Source organism: Pleurodeles waltl, chromosome 4_2 (assembly GCF_031143425.1).
Source record: "Pleurodeles waltl isolate 20211129_DDA chromosome 4_2, aPleWal1.hap1.20221129, whole genome shotgun sequence".
NCBI lineage: Eukaryota > Metazoa > Chordata > Amphibia > Caudata > Salamandridae > Pleurodeles > Pleurodeles waltl.
The window spans coordinates 332906496-332932424 of NC_090443.1; the positions used below are offsets into that span (position 1 = coordinate 332906496).

General features: G+C 44.5%; 1 protein-coding gene across 2 annotated transcripts in view; it reads left to right on the forward strand.

Moving 5' to 3' along the window:
- The window catches only part of NCF4 (neutrophil cytosolic factor 4), an 80261-nt gene that overhangs the window by 20799 nt on the left and 33533 nt on the right, over positions 1-25929 (forward strand). For both annotated transcript variants that reach the window (XM_069231348.1, XM_069231349.1), the window contains exons 5-8: positions 20379-20509; positions 21259-21307; positions 22238-22336; positions 25396-25526. In XM_069231348.1, coding sequence (XP_069087449.1) covers positions 20379-20509; positions 21259-21307; positions 22238-22336; positions 25396-25526 — 410 coding nt within the window. The remainder of the gene's footprint in view (positions 1-20378; positions 20510-21258; positions 21308-22237; positions 22337-25395; positions 25527-25929) is intronic.

Consider the following 25929-nt stretch of genomic DNA (forward strand, 5'->3'; position numbering starts at 1 on the left):
AAGACAGTATTAAGAAAAAAAATCAGAAAATGACTATTATAAGTTTATTACAGTCGATTTCTGACATCACAATGCCTTCTGCCAGAGCTAGCAACCAAGGTGAAAGGCAGATCAGGTCAGAGAGCATAATGAATGCAGCTGTTTAAAGCAACAAATGGAATGTTGTTTTTCTTTCTTCTGCTCTATTTTAATAGCTTGCAATGACAGAATCTATGCACTAAGGTTTTAAGTGGTTTGTGGGAAAGTTGAGGGTATGACCATGTATTATGTGGGGTAAAATATCCCCCTGCGTACATAAGGATATTGCAAGTCGCCTCGAAGTTCATACCTTATAAACAAGCATTGGCAAAGCCAATAGGTCTCACCTATGCAAGATCTTTTGCCTTTGCCAATGTGTTTTAGCCATGCTGTACACTAGTAAGACTACTATTCAGCATGGCTAAAAGTTAATGGCATAAGGGAGAAAGCTGTGTCATCGATTAGTGTTGCGTAGTGTCATGGAGTAAGTACAGTGTCCTAGAATGAAGTAATACACTAACTCTAAAGGAACAGAGGTCCCTTGAGTAAAATGCAACACCACTCCAATAAACAATGATATTAAAGTAATATCCAAATGGAAGGTTTCAAGCATTTATTCAATCAAAATACAAAAGATCAAATTTAGTGGGAAAACATCAACAGGGGAAATCGAGAAAGACTTTGGTATTCAGGCATTACACAAGTTATCTGGATGACCCAATGTCACCAATTACAAGAAATTTTTTTAAAGTAACCCGTATAGCACAGTGGTTAACATCCACAATAATGATTTACAAGCTTTCATACACCAGATTTTACATGAATGACTCAAATAGAGAATCAAGACGTCATTAGCTCATAGTACCTATGCTTATGCCAACTTATATACAATATCACAAATTCAAGTCAAGGTACTTTGGCCGAAGACGTTTCGATCCCCTAGACAAGTATCAGGATCATCCTCAGCATTAATTAAGCCTGAGATAAAAGGGTTACCGAGTGCTGGTAACCAAAAAGATAAATCTGACTCACGTCACACATGAGTGAGAAGGCAATCAATGGAGATCTGAATCGCTAATCATGCGCCAATGTCATAAAGTAGTAGTAGAGTGGAGTAATGTCATAGTGTAGTACAGTGTCCTAGAGTGGAGTGGCAGAGTGTTGTAGAGTGGAAAGGCATAAAGAAGAGTGAAGTGTCATAGAGTGTAGTAAAGTAATGTGAAATGGCATAGAGAGAGTTGGGTAGAGTGTTGTTGAACATATTACATTGTTATATAGTGGAGTGGCATAGAGAGTTGTGGAGTGGCGTGGAGTAGAGTATCGTAGATTGAAGTGACATAGAGTGCCGTGGAGTGGCACAGAGTGGAGTAAAGTGGAATAGAGTGGCGTCTAGGGAGTTGTATGGGGAGTTACAGAGTTTAGAAAGTGTTAGAGTTGAATGGAATAGAATGTCAGAGTCTAGTATCATGGAGTGTAATGTCAGAGTGAAGTGTCACAGTGGAGTTAAGTGGTCTAGAGTGAAGTGGCATAGAGTACAGTGGTGCGAATTAGATTGGCGTAGAGTGAAGTGGTGTAAAGTGCATTGGTTTTGAGTAAAGTGGTGTAAAGTGCATTGGTGTAGAGTACACTGGTTTAGAGTCAAGTGGAGTAGCGTAGAGTGGTGAAGAGTAGAGGGGCACAGAGTGGAGTGGCACAGCACAGATTGCAGTCTTGCAGAGTGCTGTGTCAAAGAGTGATGTGGTGCATGGTAGAGTAGACTGGTGTAGAGTGCAGTGGTGGAGTGCAGTGATGCAGTGTAGAGTGGCGTAGAGTGTAGTGGCATAGAGTACTTTGGTATAGAGTGCTGTAGAGTGGCATAAAGTTGAGCGGTGCAGAGTAGAGCGCCGTGGTGCAGAGTAGAGAGGAGTATAGTTCAGTTGCAGAGTGCAGTATTGCAGAGTAGAGTGTCATAAAGGGCAGTGGTGTAGAGTAGAGTGGCTTAGAATGCCTTGACATAGAGTGATGCAGAGTAGAGAAGATTGGCGTAGAGTACAGTGGTGCAGAATATAATAGAGGGGCATAGAGTAGATTGCTACAGAGTAGAGTATACTGGTGAAGAGTAGAGTGTTTTGCAGAGTAGACCATAGTGATGGAGAGTGCAGTAGCATAGAGTGGTGCAGGGTACACTGGAGTGGCGCAGGGTAGATTGGACTGGCAGAGCATAGAGTGGAGTTGCGTAGATTGCAGTGGCATAGAGTAGATGGTTTCAAAGTAGAGTGAAGTGCCCTAGAGTGGAGTGGTGTAGAGTAGATTAGAGTGCAGTGGTGCAGAATAGAGTGCAGTAGGGCAGAGTACAGTGGCATTGAGTGCAGTGGTGCAGAGCAGAGTGGCATGGAGTTCAGTGGCGGAGAGTGCCATATTGCAGATTAGAGGGTGGTAGAGTACACTGGTGCATTCTAGAGTGGCGTAGAGTGCATTGGCATAGAGTGCTGTGGTTCAGACTACAGTGGCAGAAAGCACTGGCATAGAGTGCTGTGGTGCAGAGTAGATTGGCATAGAGTGCAGTGGCATAGAGTGCATTGGTTTTGAGTAAAGTGGTTGAGAGTGCACTAGCGTAGAGTGCAGAGGTGTAGTGTACATTAGTTAGAGTAGAATAGCATAGATTGCAGTGGCGTATTGTTGAATGCTGCAGAGTAGAGTGGTGTAGAGTGAAGTGGTACAGCATAGACTGCAGTGGCGTAAAGTGCAGTGGCGTAGAGTATCACAGAGCGTAGAAAAGTAATGTAGGGTGCAGTGGCATAGAGTAGATTGTTTCAGGGTAGAGTGAAGAACAGATAAATAGAGAAAATATAATATACTTCAGTATGCTTAAGTATGTAACGATAACAAAAACATAAATAATAACGCTATGCATAATGGCCCAAAATGAAATATGGCTTCTCCCTGCTAGCCATGCTGTAATCAAACCCTTCATTGCCTAGATAAAAAAACATTAAACATAAATGTTAGAAAAAGATACTCTTCTAATAACTAAATTGTGTAGTGTTAAAAGGTAAAATCTGGGCTCAACCTTGACTTCACTGTTTCACCAACTGGTGTGATCTTATGCAAATACAAATATTGTGTTTCACAGAGTCTCCTTTCTAGCCTGCAGGTGTAGGCTGAGTGGGACTCTGTTTCCCCTTTAGATCTTCCTCATTGTCATGCAGCGCTCCTCTTCAAGGCGGCAGGTGAGGGTAGGGCCAAAGATCAGACAGCAACCATCAAAGACACTTTTCTCCTCTTCGCTCTCTTTATTCTCAGGTACCAGTAATGCCCACAGCTGTAAACAGGACAAACAAAAGGGCAGAGGGTGCAGGGGGCCTCCTGACTCACCTTCATTTTGTGACCATCAGATTGGAGGCAGGTCAGTGCAGGGCTATTATAAGTGGCGCTTTGTGCGCTAATGGCCCTGTGAATAATAGAAGTGAGAGGGGAAATTATTTTGTTCCCTTGTACTCCCATCCTCGTTCCCCGTGTCCACCACCTTCCATAATCTGGGGGGGATACATCCGTGTCCCCCACACTTCCTCCGCCCATGGGGGTCACAGCAGGACTCAGATTTAACAGGCATGCTGGGTTCTGTGTTTTTCCTCACGAGTTCTGGTACAGAAAAGACAGACGCACCTGATTGCAACAAATGACCCAAAAACACGCATTTTTGTAGAGAAGTGGGAGCGCCCTGAGAACAAACTGTCATTTTTTTGTGGGGCTTCGTTCGGAAACTCTAATACTGGAGCTGGCCCTCGTCATGGTTTTTCAGTACCGCAACAAGATTAAGGCTACCTCGTGCCAGTTCTTACTTTAAGGAGTTTGTTTGTGCTTGGCCGATGCCGGGTTACCAAATAGGCAAATTAGCACCAGCCTATGGGCCTCACTCCTTTTAGGGGCCCTGCGACAACAGATCAAAATAAAATTGATTTGATTTTGAAAGAAAATTACAATTAATCGTTCTCAAATTGTTTCTTTCCAAAAGATATAAAAAATGAATCATCCTAAAGAAACGAAAACTTTACATTAAGGACTCTATAGAGGAAATACTGTATCAATGCAATGAACCCATTAATAACTTAAAGCACATAAACCACAGACATCAGATTCACATAACAGTTCGGCTCTTAAAATCTCAACTTCTGTCAGCTGCCAGGTTATAAAATTAAAAACGTATTAGGAGCTAATTTGCTGAGGAGGATTCCGACTGCCTGTAGTGTAGGCCTTCACATTGTCTCCGTCACTGTGCTTGGCACCAGCATTTATTTATGAGTCTACCGCATAGTGGCGCTGTCTGCCTATTTTTGAGCAGAGCTCACCAACATGTTCAATGTACCTAAAAAACATAAAGCAGCACGCCCAGGTCTTATCTACTGCGCCACATGACCTGTAATAGTCAAACTTGTATTGTGGGATGGTTAGAACTTGGCAATGCTGTCAACCAAAGCGGGTAGTGCCAACCATGTTGGCCTCCTGAGAGGTACCTCAGGCCCTGGAGCTTACATTATTGCAAACTAGGCACTGCATCTTGCCTCTTCATTTCTTCAGAGAATCCTCTGTGTACTCGCAGAATGTGGTGGGACTATGTGCCCCAAATAGCTTTGTATATGTGACAGTCTTGAAAAATTTGTCTCTCAATCTCTGCTTCAAGGCAAAAGATTCTGGCATCTCGGGACATCTGATTTGATCTGCGTCGGACACCTTTGTTGTGTTTGGGGCTGTGGAAATAGCCCGTGTCCCGATCGTGTGATAACACTTCCACCCCTCTCACATGATTGAAACCTCTATACCCAGCCTGATGTCACGTGGCCTGTATTTGGCGAGCATTTGCTCGTGGTTTGTGTTTCAGGCCACTGATATTCTTCATACTTGAGGTCTCCGTGGCATTCTGGCTGGTTCTCTTCAAGTATGTCTCCCAGGGTGCAGAGTAACGATCTTACACGGCAGGGGAGCCCAACGTAGGTGCATGAGGTTAGGCGCCATGCTAGAATTTCAGGATAACCACGCACTATGCAAATATGTTTCATTTATATTGATTGAACAAATGTATATTTGTTTGATGTAAATATTTGGAAAATCTGGCACGGATCCTGCCGCCCTGGTCTATGCTGGACACCCATGTTCTAGGGTATGGGTTGGATTCCGCTTCTTCTAAGTATTTCTTAGTTGTTCGCCAACAGCAACGACTTTTGCTAGGGATTGCTGGCACCGTGGCATAGGATTCTGGCAAATATTTGGTACCGTAGTTTAGAGAAGAGGCGTCCAGCATTTCCCCAGAAGGGCTCGGCCAATCAAATTTTTCTGGATAACCACTCTGTAAATGCTGATAGATGAGCAGAAAATGAATGTGTTATGTGGATATTCTGAAAGTCAGTATGAATCTTGCCCTCGTGGAAAGACGTTGGGCACCTGTGGCTCAGCTGACCCTGCAGTGCCTGGAAGAGTTAGCGTTTTGGCCACTCTCAGCAATGTGGGCGCTAACATTTTGAGATGTGCTCTTAGACAGGGACGACAGACAGAATATACCCAGGTCTGCTGTTCAGCTACGGGATGGACAGACACACAGAATACGATCTTTTTCAACTATCCCAGAGACCCTTGCCACCACATCTTAGATATTACCCGACTTCGCTCGGATCTCTCCACAACTGCTATGAGATCACCAGACATTTTGGGGATGTTTTTTTTAAACTGTGTGTTTAAGGAAAAACAATGGGCACGATATTCTTTCTCTTGTAAGCAGTGCTTTGAAAGGGCCGGGGCTGACCGGTACTGAGTACCGGCACTTTTTTATTTTGAGAGGAAGAGTACCTGCACATCTCAAGAAAAATGGAACACTTTTAATTGGAGAGTACTGGCACTTCTCAGAAACAAGCAGGTACTCTGGCACCTGTTTTGTCCCATCTTAAGAGTGTACAGAAGCTTATTTAACCTTTGATGTTCTGCCCTGCGGTTGGGGACGTTGGTGGGATGTTAGCGCCCCCCCCCCCCCCGTTCTCAAGATGCAGGTTATCTGATCAGCAGTGACGTCCTTACTTCTCAGACTGACACTCGTGGGGATGGTCACTAGGGGGCTGTCTTGAGTCTCAGATGGTATCTCTAGTTCCTTTATAAGACATATTTTCTGGCTCCATCCGCCATCTTAGCTTTTATAGGGCATTGTCCTTTATACTTTTTACAAAGTTTGGGGCGTATCCTCTGCCCTTGGGTACTCGTGGCTATAAGCACATGCTAGCCCCTTAGGAATAAGGGGTAGACCCTCGATGCACAGCTGTGTAGTGCGAAGAGTTACCTTAGTCCTTCTGGTCATTAGTCTTGGAGTACGTGTTGTCCAAAATAAACAGTCCAAGTTCTAAGAGTTCTTCCTTTGGTGCTTCGTTGTTTTAACTCATTGAACACTTTGTAGATGGCACCCAGAGCAGTGGTTAATAACGTATTTATTTATACTCCGTTACATTGGTTAGCAACAATTACCGTGCAGATCCCGTTAACCTCACCGCATTAGGGAAGATCTTTCATCGGAGGATGACATGAAACATATTTCACATAATGTACAATTTGTGGAAAAAAATATATATAAATACTATTCAATGATGAAGGAACTTAACCTCTCAGCTGCCAGGCCTTTTCCCCCTCAGGTGCCAGGCCTTTTTCTGGCTATTTGGGGCAGTTAGCGCTTAGGCCCTAATAACGTTTTGTGCACATAAGGTACCCACGCCAAATTTGCGTCCTTTTTTTCCAACATCCAAGGGATTCTAGAGGTACCCAGAGTTTGTCGGTTCTCCTGAAGGAGACCAAGAAATAAGCTAAAATACAGTGACATTTTCGTTTTTTTTTTAAAATGGGAAAAAGGCTGGGGAAGAAGGCTTGTAGTTTTCCCCATTTGTGTAAATCCTACAAGGTTTTCATACAGAAAATAACACCTGAAATAAAAAAATATTGAAATTGAGGTGAAAAAAACAGCCATTTTTCTTCACGTTTTACTCTCTTTTTCCTGCGATGTCAGATTTTTGAAAGCAATATACCTTTATGTCTGCTGGACTCTTCTGGTTGCAGGGATATATAAGGCTTGTAGGTTCATCAAGAATCCTAGGTACCCATAGCCAGTAAATGAGATGCACCTTGCAATGGGTTTTTATTGTGTACCGGGTATACAGCAATTCATTTGGGAGAAACATAAAGAATGAAAAAAAGGTATCAAGGAAATCTTTACATTTCCAAAATGGGCACAAGATAAGGTGTTGAGAAGCAGTGGCTATTTGCACATCTCTGAATTCCTGGGCCCCCATACTAGCATGTGAATTACAGTGCATTTCTCAAGAAGATGTCTTTTTTACACACTGTCTTACATTTGCAAGGAAAAAATGCAGAGAAAAACAATGGGCAATAACACTTGTTCTGCTATTCTGGTTTCCCCAAGTGTACCGATAAAAATGGTACCTCACTTGCGTGGGTGGGCCTAATGCCTGCGACAGGAAACCCAACATGGACACATCACATTTTTACATTGAAAACTGATGTGTTTTTTGGAAAGTGCCTAGCTGTGGATTTTGATCTCTAGCTCAGCCAACACCTAGGAAAACATACCAAACCTGTGCATTTTTTAAAACTAGACACCAAAGGGAATCCAAGATGGGGTGAATTGTGAGGCTCTCACCAGGTTCTGTTACCCAGAATCCTGTGCAAACCTCAAAATCTGGCAAAAAAAGACTTTTTCCTCACATTTCGGTGACAGAAAACTAAACACCTAGGGGAGTCCAAGATGGGGTGACTTGTGGGGCTCTTACTAGGCTCTGTTACCCAGAATCCTTTGCAAACCTCAAAAATTGGCAAAAAAAAAACACTTTTTCCTCACATTTCGGTGACAGAAAGTTCTGGAATCTGAGAGGAGCCACAAATTTTCTTCCACCCGGCGTTCCCCCAAGTCTCCCGATAAAAATAGTACCTCACTTGTATCCTCAGCCAACCTCAAAATTTGGCCCAAAAAACTTTCTCCTCACATTTCGGTGACAGAAAGTTCTTGAACCTGAGAGGAGCCACACATTTCCTTCCACTGAGCATTCCCCCAAGTCTCCCCTTAAAAATGATACCTCACTTGTGTGGGTTGCCCAGGTGCCTGCAACAGAAAAAGGCCAAAAACCTGTAGAGATTGAGGGGATAGCACAGCAAGTTGATAAGCACATATTTTTCTTTTATAGATCTTTAGGCTGACTCTGCTTTGGGGAACCACACAAGTGAGGTATCATTTTACTTGGGAGACTGAGGGGAACGCTGGGTGGTAGGATTTTATTTCCGGAGCAGTGATCCTACAAAGAAAAGAGAGGAAAATATGTTTTTTAAGCAAATTTTGAGGTTTGCAGAGGAGTCTGGGTAAGAAAAAGTTGGGGGATCCATGCAAGCCACACCTCCCTGGACTCCTTGGGGTGTCTAATTAAAAAAAATGTCTGGGTTTGGTAGATTTCCCTAGATGAAGGCTGCACCTGGGACCAAAAACTTAGGTGCTCCCCCCCCCCAAACACAGGTAGTTTTGTAATAGATCATTTTGATGTGTTCACGTACTTGTGTGATGTTCCAAACACTACAATTGTGAAAAGAAACGCACTTAGGTTATGGTAATACTAGATCAACTAGATGGGGAATGGATTATTTGAGGCTGTTAGCGACACCATTGTTCTTTCTTAGCGTCACTGATGCACCAGCTGATGTAAACATGACAATTTTCATAAGGTCCAGCTTATTGGCAGTGTAGAAGTCTTTTACAGCTATAGTGATAGCCTCCGCATTGCATGTACTCGGAGTTACAATTCCCCCAAACACTGTTTTTTGCTCTGTTGATGTTACAGATTGGAATTTGAAGTAGAGGATGAGCAATTTTGTAACTGAAATATCTGTGCACTCATCAATTATCAATGTGTGATACCGAGCACTGTGCAGTTCTGCCATGAAGTCAGAGCGTATCGCGCTGTTGATTGCCTCCAAAAACTCAAAGGCATAGTTCTTGCTCCTCCAGTTGTCTGGTATCTTCACATACAATGCGAAGTGGTCATGGATGTCTTGAACAGATAACAGTGAAGTGTTCATTTTGACTGCTAGCAACACATTGTTGATGAGAATCTTTATCTCCCCAGGCAGAGATCTTTGCCGTTCAACCACATCTAATCTGTTTGCTCTGTCACTGGCGGTTTCCGTCAGCATGGTGCGCACTCCAAAACTCAGCCTGGCAGCTGCACTTTTATTTCTTAGGGTCACCAAAGCAGATTCATGAACTTTGCTACATAGATGATGTTTCAAGTAGTCCAGCTTCCAGCCATCACTCCATTTCTTCCCAGTAGAAAAGTCCCCTGCGATCTTTGCTTCTGCACATACTTTGCAAATCAGGCCTACTTCTGGATTGTATAGAAATAGCTCTCCCAGTTGTACGCAAACCTTGCTTCGTGACTTCTGCGTCTCATTCTCCACAACTTCTTTCAGCCATTCTTCTTTGAACACAAGACAGCATTTCTTCCTTTGTGGTGAAGCACTGCTCTCTGCAGAAGTCACAGCTTTGCGTTTGAACATTTTGGTGGCAATCAGTCTCAGCCTACCATGCCTCAAAGCCTGGAAAAAAAACAGGAACATTTTTTAAAGTGAGGAACATTATTTAAAGTTGGTTCTTATGCTATTGAATGCAGTCTACCAGACAAGTCTGGGCTATGTCTTGGAAAATGTAGCAAGTAATTACCTGGCCCTTTCTGTTTGTTCTTACACCTGCCTGTAGATGTAACACTGTCTGTAATGTCTGCAATAGAAGAAAAAAATGGTTAAAGCACATGATCATGTTCTAATGTTTCCGGTGTACTACAAGGAAAAGCTACTAAATAATTATCTGGTCTTTCTGCTTGTAGTCACTTCTGCCTTTTCTAATCTATGATTAGCACTAAGAAGCCTGCAAAAGAACAAAACAAAGGGTTGAAGAATGTTGTTATAATATAATGTACTGGGTGCATCACAAGTGAAATCTACCAAATAATTACTTTGTCTTTCTCCTTCTACTCATGTGTGCCTGTTCAAATTTATGTGTAGCAGGGTCTAAGATGCCTGTAAAAGAAGAAAAATTGATTAAAGCACCTGATCGTTTAAATGCCTCATATTCACCAGAAGGAAAAACTAGCAAATAATAACCTGCTCTTTCTGTTGCTACTCTGGTCTACCCGTCCTCCTCTTTGACCAAGCCTGTATGAGATACCTGCAACAAAAGAAAAGATGGTTAACAGTTGGTTACAGCATGTTGCTATATTATAATGTGCCAGGTGACCCAGATGGGGTCCTACCAAATAATTACATGGTCCTTATGCTTCTATGCATGTCGGCCCATTCAAATCTATAACTTGCTTGGTCCGACAAACCTGTAATAGAAGCAAAGGTGTGGATCATGAACGTGATTTATCTAGAGACCCTTAATCCCACCTGGAACGTCTACAGAATTACCTGGTCTTCCTTGGTACTCACGCCTGCCCGTTCAAATCCAAATGTTGACTGTCTGTAATTGGAAAGAAGATATTTAGCATAGGTTATAGGAGTTACAAAAATATTATACATGACAGTTCCAGAGCAATTGAATAGTTACCTGGGGGCCTCAGTTTAGACGAACTCTGGTTCCATATTATCATCCATTTAGAAACTTACATCATGCGTTAAACCTTTGATGATGCAGCCTGTACATGCCTCAAGTTATCTGCTCGCCCACTCACTATGACTAATCAGATTTTATAAGGGTGGGTTAGGAAGGAACTTACAGGGAACATTGCCTATGAGAGCAGTAGGTCGCACAATAATGAAAAACAACTTTGGGAGCTTTTCATTACCAGGACACATAAAACTTAATAGTTGAAGTCCTGCCTTTTACTTACTTAGCACCCTGCCCTATGGGATACCTAGGGCCTACCTTAGGTGTGACCTATGGGTAATAAAAGGGGAGTTTAAGGATTGGCAAGAGCTTTTAAATGCCAACTGAAGGTGCAGTTGCAGGCCTGAGGGATGTTTACAGGGCTACTTGAATGTCTGGCACAATCAGTGCTGCAGGCCCACTAGTAGGAGGCCCTGGGTAAATGTTATACCACTTTACAAGGGATCTACAAGTAAATTAAATATGATAATTGTGTATACACCAAGGTTACCATGTTTAGGGGAGAAGCACATGCACTTTAGCACTGGTTAGCAGTTAGCAGTGGTAAGGTGCTCAGAGTGCTAAGGCCATCATAACAATACAACAAAAACAGGAGGTGAAAGGCAAAAGGTAAGGGGTAAGACCACTCTAAGGATGCCAGGTCTAACAATTGCCACTAACTGGTCCCTTAAACTTTTGTTTTCTACAAACTTCTGGATGCCTTAGATTATCCATTCTGGGGCAAATGTGTGGTAGGAAAGCACCTCCACTACTTAATTTGAGCAGGGTGATACCAGTTGGGGGCTACTGGCACTTATTTTGTGGGACCAGCACTTATTTACCCTCATCAGACATTTCCCATGAGTGAATAACACACAACATAAATAGATGGAAGAAGAGAAAGACAGAAAATCTATCACCGAGGTAGAAAAAAGAAACCCTTTTAAGTGTGAGATTACGGGACTGTCTGGCAGAGAATTAAAGAGACCTGAGATGGATTCAAGACAACGTACCTTTGGTATTCAGCATGCTGACATGTTAATAGTGCTGACCAGGGGTGTCTGAGCAGCGCATTGGGCATTGCCACCTATTATTTTACAAATAAAGCACCGAGCACCTGTACTCCTAATATTTTCTAAACATGTGTGCACATTTCGGATTGCAAGAGACATCATATAAAAGAGTAAAAATTAACATTTAATAAACAGTTAATGTATTACATTATATAGCACCATATGCTTCTAAGGTTTATATAATAGATTTTGGCCATAATAGCTTTTCAGAAAAAATATTAAACACAATACGATAACAAGTGCAAATGCATATACCATTGCTAATTAAAGGCATGAGCATAATAGTGCCATATGTAAATTACAAATAAGGCAAACATTGAATCCTAGTAAGAAATTATATAGCCTTATCACCTGTCGCAATACGCCAAACCTGTCATTAATGACTTTCCAAGTATTATCGGCATGAGTTAGAGGCAGTGGTTCTTTGAACAGTCCCCTCTGTTCTGCTACAATAGAAAAAAAAAATGAGCTTAAGCTAGAAGTTCAGCAGGTGTAAACAACCACCCCGCCCCTTTGCTAGAAGCTTTTCCCTCCCACAGCTTAATCTGTTATCCAATAACAGTGTTAAAATGATCACACAAATACTGCAGTTACATATTTATAACATTCTGAATGTCAGGAGTATATTTATTTTACTTTTATATTTTGAACTGAGGCAGTGATGAAATCTTGGGCTAATTGCAAAAACACTGTTTTACCGGTTGATAAGGTGCTGCCGAAGAGTATGTTATGTTAGCATTTTGGTGAAGGTAGAGTTTTGATAAAATGTTGTTTCCGTGGTGTGACTATGAGGAATACCATTTTCTTTTCTTCAGAGTACACCATACCACTGCCATGTGTCATTCTATACACTGCCCACTGCCTTTGAGGTATTTGCTGCACTGCTTTCTGTGCACAGTTGGGACAAATGCAATGTAAAGCTGTGCGCAGTTGAGAATTTGTTCAAAATACAGTGCGAAGCTGTGCATAGATGTGATAAATACGAGATGCTGTGCAAAGATGGTGTGCATTCGGAATAAATACCAAAAAAAGGGATGACGCTTCAGTCAGAACCCTAAAGCACTTAACAGATTTTAGTGAAACCTTTACAGAAAATGGCTGCCCGTCGTCAGATGATCTTGAGTGGCCGAGGATTATCTGTCACGCTGAACAAATGTGACACGTTTCATTGAATATATTATGCCCCTACATGTACATAAGCAATGTGTTTTCAATATTCTTGTTTTCTTAAAGCAATGTCTCTCGCAGCACATTTTGGCAGAATTGCTCTCGTTAAAATATTTACCGCATCAAACTTTTTCATTATTGGTCAGTTAAAAAATGTGTAGGCAAACTATTCTTTAGCCCAACACAAGGTAGGAAGTGATTTATTTGTTTGTATTGGGTAACATACATTAGTCCATGAGGTTCAAGGTGAAATGTGAAAGTTGCTGTAAGTACTTACCATAAATGTCTGATTGTAATGCTGTTAGAAGTGGTTGGTGCAAGTGCACCACCTCTCATTGTGTTTAGTATTTAAATACCCTGCAAACAGATGTTACCAATTGACGCTCTTGGTAAAGCTGCAGCAAGATTGGGTAAATCTGTGCCTGTGCATGATCTGTTTTTTTTAATGTGTTGTGACGATGGGGCTTGCCTCATGCAAACTGGAGGTAACGTGAGAATAAAGCAAGGCCACTCAAGCTAGCATTCAGCTGGAAGCTGTGCTTTCAAGTAGACTTTCTCCTGAGTCAGAGGCCATAAAACTAAAAGAGTATTGCGCTAGCCTAGAGTGCAACTTAAAAAAAACATTCTTGAAACCCTGGTGGGGAAAAAACGGCAAACAATCTTTGGTTTGCTAAATTCTGCTCTCAGTTTGAGGAGTGCTGGCTGTAGCCTTTACTGTGACATGCGGAGGATTGGATTTCCCCTCCTTTTATGCTGATGATGGCTGTACAAACATTGCGTGGCTACCTGCAGCACCACATCCTAAAGCTCCTTGTGGTGTTGTGCACACTTACCTGCGTACATATGGTGCTCTCCATGTGCAGGGGGTTCTCCTCCAGTTGCCGTTTCTTGTCCTGCTCTGCCGCAAAGAAAGTGGCCCTGTTTTTGCGCTGTTTCTTTTTTAAAACGTAGTGCTGACTCACGGTTTCACTCTCTCGCTTGAGGCAGCAACGTGTCATGCAGGCACTGGCGACGTGACGAACGCGGTGGGCGAAGGAAGGGTGCGCTTTTCAGGGAACATTGCTTGGGGGCAGATGGACCTACAAAAAATAGGCTGATCTGGCCATCAGTAATGTGCCCCCTTTGGGGGGTGACCCTTGCCAAAGGGCCGCCATACCACACAAAACACACATACACACGATCCTTGGTGCCAAAGTGGATTCCCCCTAAAGGGAGCAGAACTGGCCAACAGTTCTCTGCCCCCTTTGGGGGAGCCCCCCAGCACAAAAGAAACATAGGGGAACAAAAACAATTCCCTGGCATCTTGGTGACCTCTGCCCCCCTTGGAGGCAGATGAGGCTAAAAAAAATAGGCTGATCTGCCCCCAAGGGGGGCAGAAATGGCCAACACTAATGTCCCCCCTTTGGGGGGGAGACCCTTGCCCAAGGAGTGCCCCCAAGATACAAAAACACACACAGACAGCACAATCCCTGGGGCCTAGTGGGTTTCGACCCCCCACCCCCTCCCTGGGCGAGATCGGCCAAAAACATGGCCGATCGAGCCCCAGGGGGGCCAGAACATATAAAAAAATATTGCCCCCCAGGGCAGCGACCCTTACCTAAGGGGTCGGTGCCCTTAAACATTATTGCAAACAGCATCCCTGGTGTCTAGTGGGTTTCGACCCCCCTGGGGGCAGATCGGCCGAAAAATGGCTGATCTGCCCCCTGGGGGGCCGAAACACGGATAAACTTATGCCCAAAAGGGAGCGACCCTTGCCCAAGGGGTCGTTCCCCAAAATAAACAAAAAACAATCCCTGGTGTCTAGTAGGTAGATTCAAGGCCCGCGATCATCATGGAGCAGGAATCCACTCAAAACAGCCACGGAGGAAAGGAAAAACTCTTTCCTTTCCCCCTGTGTCTGTTTTCCACCCCCAACCACCACCCAGGAGGAGGACTCACCTCTTTTGGGTCCTCTCTCCTAACGCGCTGGAAGCAAATGGCTTCCAGTGCATCCCCAACAGCATTTTATGACATCGGCACTCTGTGAGCACTGATCTAATCAGATTGCCAAGGGGGAGGTCAGGGGTGAAAGGGAAAGCGATTCTCCTTCCATCCCTGATTGGGGGGTGTGGGGGGAGGCCCACAGGCTGTGTGCTAGCGCTACCCGTGTGCCTGGTGCAGGACAAGCTGGTCTCGTCACCGGCACACTGGAACCGTGTGCGAGGACAAGGCCACCCCGCCCCAGGCACCGTAGGAGTTAAGCGGGTGCATGTAAATAACAATAAGGAAGTGTGTGCACCTCATACCTGGCAATTCCCTGCACCACACACATGTACACAGTGGGACTACCCCTTATTCCTTAGGAGGTAATTTGTGTTTATTATCTTGAAGGGCCCGGGGAATGGATCCATTGAACCCCCTTTCTGTGGCCATGAAGATGCCAGCCCAGTGGCTAGTGAGGCCATCATTGCCAGAAGGAGAACATCTGTTAGGTTCCTCAGCAGACAGACCTATACTCACAGCCTTGGGACGATGGGAAAAGCAACGAGTCCAGGTTTTGAATGTTCTTGTCTGCCAAAAGTTCTGATAGCCAGGATGCTGCAGACAATGGAATGTCTCAGCAGATAGTGCCCTCCAGAAGGAGCCCCCAAGAAGAAAAAACCCAAATGGAAACATTCTCTGATGGCGATTGGCGACTCCCAGGAGACTGATGAGGACTGGTACTGACGGTAGAAGACCAGGACTGCAGCAAGGCTCCGAAGGTGCAGATAAGGCTACTGGAATGCCTAGAACCAGGAAACAGAAAGGTTCAGAAGGGAGCAAGAATCACCAGCAAGAGCAAGGAGACACACGCAGGAGCGAAGGAAGATACATCAGGAAGAGCGAGGATACGCCAGTAGGAGCGAGGAGTGTTGCAACGAGAAAGACAGTTCTGCTCCTTATATACCCAAAACCAGGAAATTACATAGAGGAAGAAGCGAGGCTGCCATGATGGATTGGAAAATGCTGGCAGGAATACATGATAGAGCCTCCATGATGGATTGGTATAGTAAAAGCCTTTCTCCAGGATTTCTGGGAAGAAGAAACTACAAAGAGCAGGAATATGGCCCGAAGAAGAGGAATGCCTCCAGGCCACCTGACAAGTGAGGCGAAGAATGGCCCTCATTGTCCCCTTGCAGGTCTCCCCAGTCTGCAAGTAAGTGTTTAGGGCATCCTGCTGTGTAACACGAGAGGGAGGCAGTGGAGTGAGCCACGGGCCATGCTCCGACCAACGGAATGACAACATGCATCACTCACTGCTAGACTCTGCAAGAAGCCTGTCGCCGACCCAGTGTCAGGGCTCTCTCCTTTGGGGTTAAGGCAGTGTTGCAGCATGTCAGAGCCATTTCCTATGCCATGCAGCTAAGTGAATATAAGAAACTGGATTCATTTGGCCGGTGACTACCTACCTCAAGGAATAATCACAACCCTTGTCAGTGTGAACCCTGTAAGTCACTAAATAAACATGATCTCAGTTCCCTGGTAGCTATGGCACAGAGCAGGAAGGCTTAACTTAAGGCAAAGTTAAAGTATTTATGCAGTAATAAAACTGCTTTAAAGGTGAAATGTAAAACAATTAAAATCCCCAACCAAATTAGAAAGGTGGTGTAAAAATGTAATAAACAAAATGACACAAAAATGACAAAAATCCAATAGCGAGAACCAAAGATATGAGTTTTTAAAGTTTTAAATAGAAATAGGAAATAGGGCAAAGAAGCATAAAGTGCTAATGATAGTCAGTGAGACTGGGGCCTGGACCAGGACTTAGGAGCAATCTGATGCTGACCACAGTGGAGCACAGTCTGATGCACCAATCAGGTTCGTCCTGGTCAAAGATTTTATCTTCTGTTTTAGGCCTTTGAATCCTAATCCACTACAGTACACTTCTGAACTCCCCCTCCCCCACAGGACCACATAGGAGGAACTTAGAGACTCAAGGGTGTCGGCCAGACGCTAACAACTGAACCCATTTAAAGTCCACTTGCCACTTGTCAACTAGGCAGTTGCAGAAAAAGGACTCTTACAGCTTGTGTCCTGGAAGCTTTAATAGGTGGTCAGCTTTATGACCCTTGAAGTTCACTTCTCTGCCGTAGGAACAAGAGGGAGTAGGTCCAGGGCACATCATAGGGCACAGACAGCAGATGCAGTCCTCTTCTTAGGTTCAGGAGTGTTCTGAAGTGGATGCCTGGAGGTGCCAAATTCAGTGGGTGGGAATGACTCCTAGGCATCCCCTAATCAATGGGGTAAAATTTTCTGGGGCCAATCCAACTCACTTTGGAAACTAAGGTGGTCATTATGAGTTTAGCGGTCCTGCTCCATCATGCCGGCGGTGGCGGTAACACCGCTGACAGCGTGGCGGAGCAGGACCACCAAATTATGACCACGGCGGTAAATTTGATGCAAAGCAGCCAGTTTACCGTCTGTACCGCCAGGGTGGTGGCACCACCGGGCCGAAGGTGTACCACAGATGGTATTATGAGTCTCCTTTCCGCCAGGGATTTTCTGGCGGCAACCCCACCAGGAAATCCCTAGTGGAAAGGATACTGGCGACACAAATTAACATTTCTGTTGCCAGTATGGAACTCCCCCGAAACAGCCACCGCCCCCTTCCCTCCCCCTGAACCCCGTAGACACCACCCTCCCCGCCCCCAAACACCATACATTTCCCCACCCCATCCATGCATGCACACACCACACATTCACACACCACACACACACATTCACATACATACACGCGTCCACGACACCCCCACCTCCCGCTAACACACATTCACACAGGTACATGCACATACATGCACACAAACACCCTCCCCTCCAATCACACACACTTACACCCCCATTCACACACACAACACTCAACACTCCCCATCCCCTGTCGGATGATCACTTTACCTGCTCGCAGTGGTCGCATGGGAGGGAACGGGGTCCATGGGGCATGCTCCGTCAGCACCACCCCATCCCCACAACACCACCACGCCGATTACAAACTTGTAATAAGGCGGGCGGTGTTGTGATGACGTGGCAGTACTAGCAACCTCCACTAGACCGCCGACCTCCAGTATGGCTGCTGGCGGCTCTCCGCCCAATTTATGGCGGAGAGCGGCCAGGAGTCATAGGATGACGGTCACAAGACCGCCATCTCTGGCGGTCTGCTGGCAGGCGTGACTTCGACGGCCAACTGTTTTGACCACCAAAGTCATAATGAGGGCCTAAATTTGGACTCTGAAGGCCCATTTCACAAAGAGCCTCCGCAGTCAAGGCAGAGGCTCCGCAGTGCGAATTCTTATTGCAGTAGTTCCTCCACAAGTGCAGAGATTTCACCATGACTGCAAAGTCTCTTTGTAAATCGGACCCTGAGGTCTGGGAGTGAGGTGAGGAATGTATTAATGCCCAGTTTGGAGCAGTCACTGTACCCCCATCAACTCAGAGACTGAAGTCTGGTAGAACCAAGCAGGGTTTTCCAGCAAACAGTGGACAGACAAAAATTGTATTGGCTGCCTGTTTTCTTTAGAAATGTTTTGCCTTCCTGTTTTCCTTCCTTTCATGTATGCGCCCAGTGTTATATGTAAACCCAGCAGACCTATCAAGCAAAATTTGACATTCACGCATGAATTTACACTGTAATTTAAAAAAAGGATGCTTACAACTCCACCCTTCATATTATATCAGATTTGGTGGAGTCATCTCTTTCCATTCTGCCTATTGTTTGCTCCTGGGAGGCACTTCACACCTTTTTCATACCTACTCAAATGCTAATTACTGGTTCGCATAACTGAGTGACCAAATGCAAATTAGAAAGTCAGAACAAGGTAACAGTGGTACAACAGTCACACATCTCTTTTTAGTTTAAATAATATTGAAGAGATAGTGCCCAAGACACTATAGCACACCTATTGCCATGGTGTGACACTCAAGACTCTGCCAAGACCAATATATACAGCAAATAGTGGAGCACTCATATATTATATCTTGTATCACCAGTACGTTGTGAAATCCAAGTGGTAGTCACCTTGATGTTTTGGTTCTCTTTCTGTGTCCCAAGGTAGTTTTGTTTTCCTTTTTTCTCAGGGGTTAAGGGTCTTTTGTATTTCCTTGAAGAATTCCAAGGTACGGACGAAATATGTGTCGGCTGAGACTACCCATCAACTGAGATCATCAATACACTTGTCATGTTGTTATATCAATGTTTATTTTTATGCTGCTATAGCTATGGTGTACATGCAAAAAGAAGTATGACTGAGTAATATATGTTCCTCTGCAATATTTGGATGTTTTCTTTTTTTCAAAAAGCTAAATATGTATAATAGTCATTACGATTGTTTCAACATATATTACATTGTTGTCATTCCCTGGACCATGATGTTATGGTGATACAAGATATAATAGATGAGTGCATTGCTATTCACTGTATATTTTAGTCAAATGCAAATTAGGCCCCAGGAACTTCTGACGGAAAAGGTAAACTATCGAAAAGTTACACTTCTTAAATATTTATTAAAAATCCAACTTCACCATTAAATTAGATTTTTAATAACTATATAAATAGTTGTTTAATTATTTATCTAGCAAGTCCCATTCTAGAGATACAGTATTAGGATTTTTAATCTGTACTCTGGTTTACTACAAAGGGCAGCCAGGCCTTCCACAGTGAAAATAGCTTTTGGGTGTTAGCTACTGCAAGGACATGTTTACTTTAAATTTCCACATGTCTTACTTTTAAATACCATGTATTCTGCCTTGCGGACTACAGGGCCTAAACAAGGTTAAGTTATTCATATTTAAAAGGGAGGTTTTTATCTCCCTTTTAGGTTGACAGGTCGAATTGCAGTGTTTAAACTGCCACAGTTAGGCTACAATAGTAGGCCTGAAGCCAGGTTTTATACTGGCACTAAAGGAGATGGCACAATAGGTGCTGCAGTCCAATAGTGACCTTTAACTCACAAGCTCTCACTACATTTTGTTCCATATACAAGACACATATATGTAAGTTAAATATACCAATTAGGAACATTCCATTTCAATCAGTTTGAAAGGGGTAGCAGAGTCACTTTACAGGAGGGTTAAAGTACACAGAGGTCTAACACCAGCAAAAATATAAGGTTCAGCAAAAAGGGAAAAATAAGGGGTGGTCACACAGAAAAGCATGACTTCCTACAATATTCTTTTTTTTTTAAACTTAGAAAAAGGTGCTTGCGCAACGTTGAGTCCTGTCTGAACTTTTTGACTCAGGAACACAAAAAGTGTTGGCATCCCTTGGTAACTATCAGATTAACTTGTGCGGATGTTGCAGTGGCAAGTGCTCAGTCAGTCAGGTGGTTTGTAACAGTACCATTTGAATTATGGAGCCATTAGTTGTGTCAAACTTACACAACGATGCTCAGTTTGCATCCCTATGTCTGTCCTCTTCCCAGTTCACCCTGTATCATTCTCTTGTGTCTCCTCTTCAGACCCTCCTCTCCCTCCCCACTTGGGTTCTACTCGACGAGGATGTACGGCTATTCTTCTACCAGACCACCCATGACAAGGACACAATGCCCAGCGGGCGCCTGCGCAGACTGCGCCCTCCCACCCGCAAAGTGTTGGTGCCAGACTCCTTTTGTGCTCTCTCTGACAATTTCTCTCTATTGTTTTTCTCTCTGTTTCTGTCTCTCTCTTGCACTGTGTATCCTCTCTTTACTGCTCTCTCTTCATCCCTAAGTGTCTCTATTGCTGTCACCTTCTCACTTGTCTTTCTATCTTTCACTATCCACTCTTTATCAGTATATTGTCACCATTTCCCACTTTCTCTCGCTCCTGAAAACCTCTGCCATTCTTCCTTTTCTCACTCTGTTTTTCTTTCTCCTTCACTATATGCTCTCTATCAGTATCTTTTCCCTCTCTTCCTCCCCCTCCTCTCCGCATATCTGCTTCTCATCTCTCACTTTTACTTCTTTCTTTTTCACAATCCTGTTTTCACACCCAGCCTTTTCTCAGTTTCACTTTCAATATCTCACGCCCTTCTTTCTTATTTTTTTCTCAATCTCGTTCTTTCCAATTTTTCCATCTAGCACTGCCTTTACTCTACAATCTTCCCTTCATGCTTTCATTCTTACGTTTTTCTTTCTAATATCTCTTATTCTGTACTATCTTTTTTGCTTTATCTACCTCTCTTTTTGTCTCAGTCTCTTTTCTCGCCATTTCACTGTCTTATCTCTCTTTCAGTATCTTCTCTCCCACTATCTCACAGTCTTCCCACTCTGACCCTCTCTGTTTTTCACCTCTCCTCCATCCTTCCCTACCCTCACTTTTCTATCGTCCATTAAAGATGGTTCCTTCTCTTGCCCGCAGGCGGAGCGATTCAACCCCAATCCCTGACTCAGAGAGACCGAGGGCAGAGGTAGGCATCTCTACTCGTTAAATTGTTCTACAGATGTGACATCCTATGATGTTTCTTCCTTGCCACACATCAGTGGAGTTCTCCCCACCCCATTCCCAAATCATTCAGCTCATCCTTCATCCGTCACTAAGATGTCTCCACCATCTCTGAGATCGATCAGTGAGATATCACCTATCCACTGGGGATCTCTCTGCACATCCCTGTTATCGCTCCACCATTGAGATTTCTTGCGGTGTGATTTCTCTGAAAAAGCTTCATATCCCTCTACAAACATCACAAGTCTTATTTACACTCCCTTGAGATCTCAACATTTTTCCCTTGATACTTCTCCACACATCCTTTGAGCTTACATCTACATACACTGATATCTCCCTAAAAGAGCCTTGAGGTCTCATGACGATCCACTGAGATCTGTGTGCACCTGCTCTGAGATTTCTGCAGGCACACCCTGAGATCTCTCCAAGCACATCCTGAGGTCTCTCTGACCACACCGTAGGATGTCTCTACATACACTCTTTGGGAGGTTTCTGCACCTCCATAGAGATCTCTTTTCATATCCTGAGCTGATTCAATGCATCCTCTGAGATGTCTCTGCACAAACTCTGAGATTTCTGGAGGTACACTCTCGGAACTCTTCAAACAACCAAGATCACTTTAAGTACATCCTAATATCTTTCTGACCACACCTTGCGATGTCTCTGTATAGACCCTTTTGAGATCTTGTTACACCTCATACAAGACCTCTTTGCCTATCCCGAAATCTCTAAATATACTGTTGAATGTCTCCTTATAGTATCTGAGATCTCACCATATACCCCAGAGATGCCTCCATCCACCATGGGATGCCCTTCTTTAGTGTTAGTAAAACTTTGTTTTGAATATTCAGAATTTCTGCACCTGACTTTGCTTTAAATGTTGCGTTCATCCCAGGCCCTCTATGACTTCATGGGAAACCACAAGCTGGAGCTGAGCTTCAGCAAAGGAGACTTGGTGTATCTGCTGAGCAGGATCAATAAGGACTGGCTGGAGGTGAGGGGGAAACCAGAGGGTGGGTTTATCTGTGACTGAGCTCTGTTGTGGCACCTCAATCCCAACACCAAACACATGCTGCAGATACAGCACTAGCACCAACATACCACTCTAAAAATGTACTCTAACGTGACCTGAATGACCTCCTGCCAATGAACAATGAGACACATACACAGCTCTGTTAGTGACCCCATTCTTGACCTGCAGCACCCCCTACTGTCTCAGAGCCGAGACTTACAAGCTGTTCTGTCAATAGAACTCATTTTCTCCTGCAGCCCCTTTGCTAGTCTACTACTGGCACTCACACACTGCAGTGCTAATGCACCTCAACCCACTACCAGCATTGCCCTTCTGTCACTTCAGCACACATAGCTTTGTCAGTGCCCCTCATAGCTGACCTGCAGCACCCCTGCTTTTCTGGGAAGTACACATTCAGCTCTGCTAATGCACCTGAGTCCTAACCTTTAGCATGCTTGTGAACCAAGTATTGTTATGTTGATGTGGATAGTGCAGTATTACCCAGAAAGGTGTCCCGATGCTGAGCAGGTGTGAGTCTAGACACACCTTGGGCCTGCTGGGAATACTCAAAAAGCCATGTCTTCAACTTCTTGTGGAATTCAATAAGCAAGGAGGAGGCTCTTATGTGTAGCGGCAGTTTGCTCCATGCTTCAGGAGTGATGTAGGAGAAGTCTCAACCACCAGATCTGTTTTTTTCTGTATGTGTATGATTTGTACAAGTAGGAGTACAGGCAAGTGGAGGTGTCTGGAAAGTTTGTGAAAGCAGATGCGACTGTTGTGGTATTCTGGGCCATTGTTATGTAGAGCCTTGAAAGAGTGGGTGAGGAGTTTGAATTGTGGTTGTTTGTGTAGGGGGAGCTCCTTCAGGTTTGGTGTGATGCAAGTCCATGTGCGGGAGGTTGAGAGTGATTCTGGCTGCCAAGTTGTGAATGGTTTGCAATGCAGCCTTCTGGTGAGTTTTTGCTGACCCTGACAGATAAGGTGTTCCCATAGTCCAGCTCACTTGTGATTAGGATGTGCATGATGGTTTTCCGGCTGCTGATTGGTAGCCATTTGAAAATCTTCCTCAGCATTTTAAGGGTATGGGAGCATGAGGCGGTGGTGGCATTGTCTTGGGCTGTCATGTCGAGTTGGCTGTTGATGATGATCCCAAGGTTCTTTCCATAGGTGGTGGTGGTGGATGTTGGTCCTAGCTCTGTTGGCCACTAAGTGGAATCCCACAGTGATGTGCTCTTCCTGAAGATTACAATTTCAGCCTTGTTGGTGTTCAGCTTTAGACAGTTGGTCTTCATCCAGTGGGCGATTTTAGTCATGCAGGCATTGAACTTGATCTGAGTACTGGGTGTCTTGTACGTGTAGGAGAGATTCAGTTGCATGTCACAGGAGTGGGAGAGGAAGTTGATATGAGAGTGGATGATGCTGGCCAGAGGGATCATGTATGCGTTAAAGAGAGTTGGACTTTGGAAAGATCCTTGGGCAACTCTCCAGATGAGGTCGCAGTTGTCCGAGCTGCACGATGCCAGATTGACTGGCTGGGTCCTTCCCGCCAGGAAGCAGCAGATCCAGCGGAGTGCGTGTCCTTGGTTTCCCGATATTATGTAGGAATTGGATGAGGAAGGAGACTATGTGAAATGCTTCAGAGAGGACCAGGAGGATCAGAGCCGACATGTCTCCTCTCTCCAGAGTCATGAGGATGTCTTCCGTGGCAATGATGAGGGCAGTTTCCATGCTTATGTTGGGTCTGAAACCAGACTGAGTGGTGTTGAAAGTTGGTGGTCATTGAAGTATTTAGTGAGGTGTGTTTGGATGAGTTTCTGTAAGACCTTAGCTGGGAATGGTAGCAGGGAGATGGGTCTGTAGTTGGCGAGTGTTGAAGGATTTGCAGAGGGTTTCTTTAACAATGGAAGGAAGGTGCATGTTTCCAAGCATCTGGGAAGGACACAGAAGAGCTGGAGGCATTCAGAATGGGTGTGAGCATGGCGCTGATGGGTTGCAATCCTCTATAGTAGGTGTGGTGGGGTTGGAGTCTGATGGGGCCCCTGAGTGGATGGACGTCATGGTGGCAGCAGTTTCTTGCTGTGTTTGAGTGGGGTAAGGGAGTCAGCACTGAACGTGATCCAATTGTTAAAATTCTTTATGGCTTTGGGGAAGCAGTTGCTGTGTTCGGGTCGGTGGATGTTGAGAACAGTGTTACAGTCCTTGCCAGTGATGCTGTTCCAGTTTCAGCAGGCTTTTCTACTAGTTGTGCATGTGCATTGGACCAGTACAGGGATGCTGCACTTGGTAAAGGTGTGGTCTGTCCAGGGGACTGATGTGGGCTCGTTGACTCAGATATTGCTGATGTTGATGCAAACAGGGTCCAGGAGGTGTTCAGCAATGTGGGTAGATTTCCTTACTCATTGGGGAGGTCTTCAATGAGTGCTCTTGAGTCGGGGTCAGTGTGGTCTTCCAGGTGGGAAGTTCAGGTCTCCGAGTGGGATGTAAATGCAAGCATTGAGGGTGAATGGTACTACGAAGTCTGTGATGCTGTCTGTAATGTTGGTGTGCAATACTGGTCTGTTTTGCCTGGCAATGTTGCAGCATTAGATGGAGGAGGTTAGGGGGGCAGGACGGTGTCAGGTGCCGATGCAGAGTTCAGCCAGGTTTCTGTGAGGAAAAGCAGGTCAGGGGCACTGTCGTGCAGCAGGTCCCAGATCTCTGTGGTGCGTTTGGTGAGTAAGCGGTTTTTAAGGAGTATGCATGGTAGCATAGAGTGTTGTGTGAGTAGTTGCAGGACTGTGAGAGAGAGTGGGGTGTGGGTGCTGTTGGTGCGGTGAGTTTGGGTGTGAGTAAGAGCATGAAAACTTGCAGGAAGCAAAGAGGCATACATACCTCTCATTCAATACACCATTGAGATCCTCATGTTGCCCTGCCAGTGCATCTCAGTACAGGCCTGTAACATATTATTCCATTCCAACAATGACTAATGAGCACAGCTCCGCAGATGCACCTCAGTCTTCATCTTTTCATCATTTTCTCCTGACATATCCTTTCTTTGTCAGGGAACCGTCAAGGACCTCACAGGGATTTTCCCACAGTCCTATATAAGGATCATCAAAGACCTGCCCGAACAGATCGTCACTATCAGCTGGCTGCGCTGCTACCTGCACAGAGAGGATCTCTGTGAGATCAGGTGATGAAGGGATCAATGTGCCATTCGGAGGACAGGGAGAGAACAGTGGTGCATGTACGAAGTTCACACGTTTAGATTCCGCTAACAATACACAACCAGTGATAGAAACATGTATAATAGCTGCTGGACATATTATTTTGATGAGTCTACAAGCTTGGCCAATTAGCATGAAGCACCTCAGTGATCCTGGGGCCTGATGTATCAAAGGGATTTACCCAATCTGTGTCTATGGGTAAAAGCGTTTAAAGGGCCTTGATGTTGTAGGGCCCAACCAGTTTCATTGTGTGCCTTCACAGCACTTACCAGGCAGGACGATGGCATGTATGAGAATGTATGGTGTGAGGAGGATGAACACCAAGAGATCTCCTGCCATTTCCTAGCTACCTCTATTATTCAAGCAAGG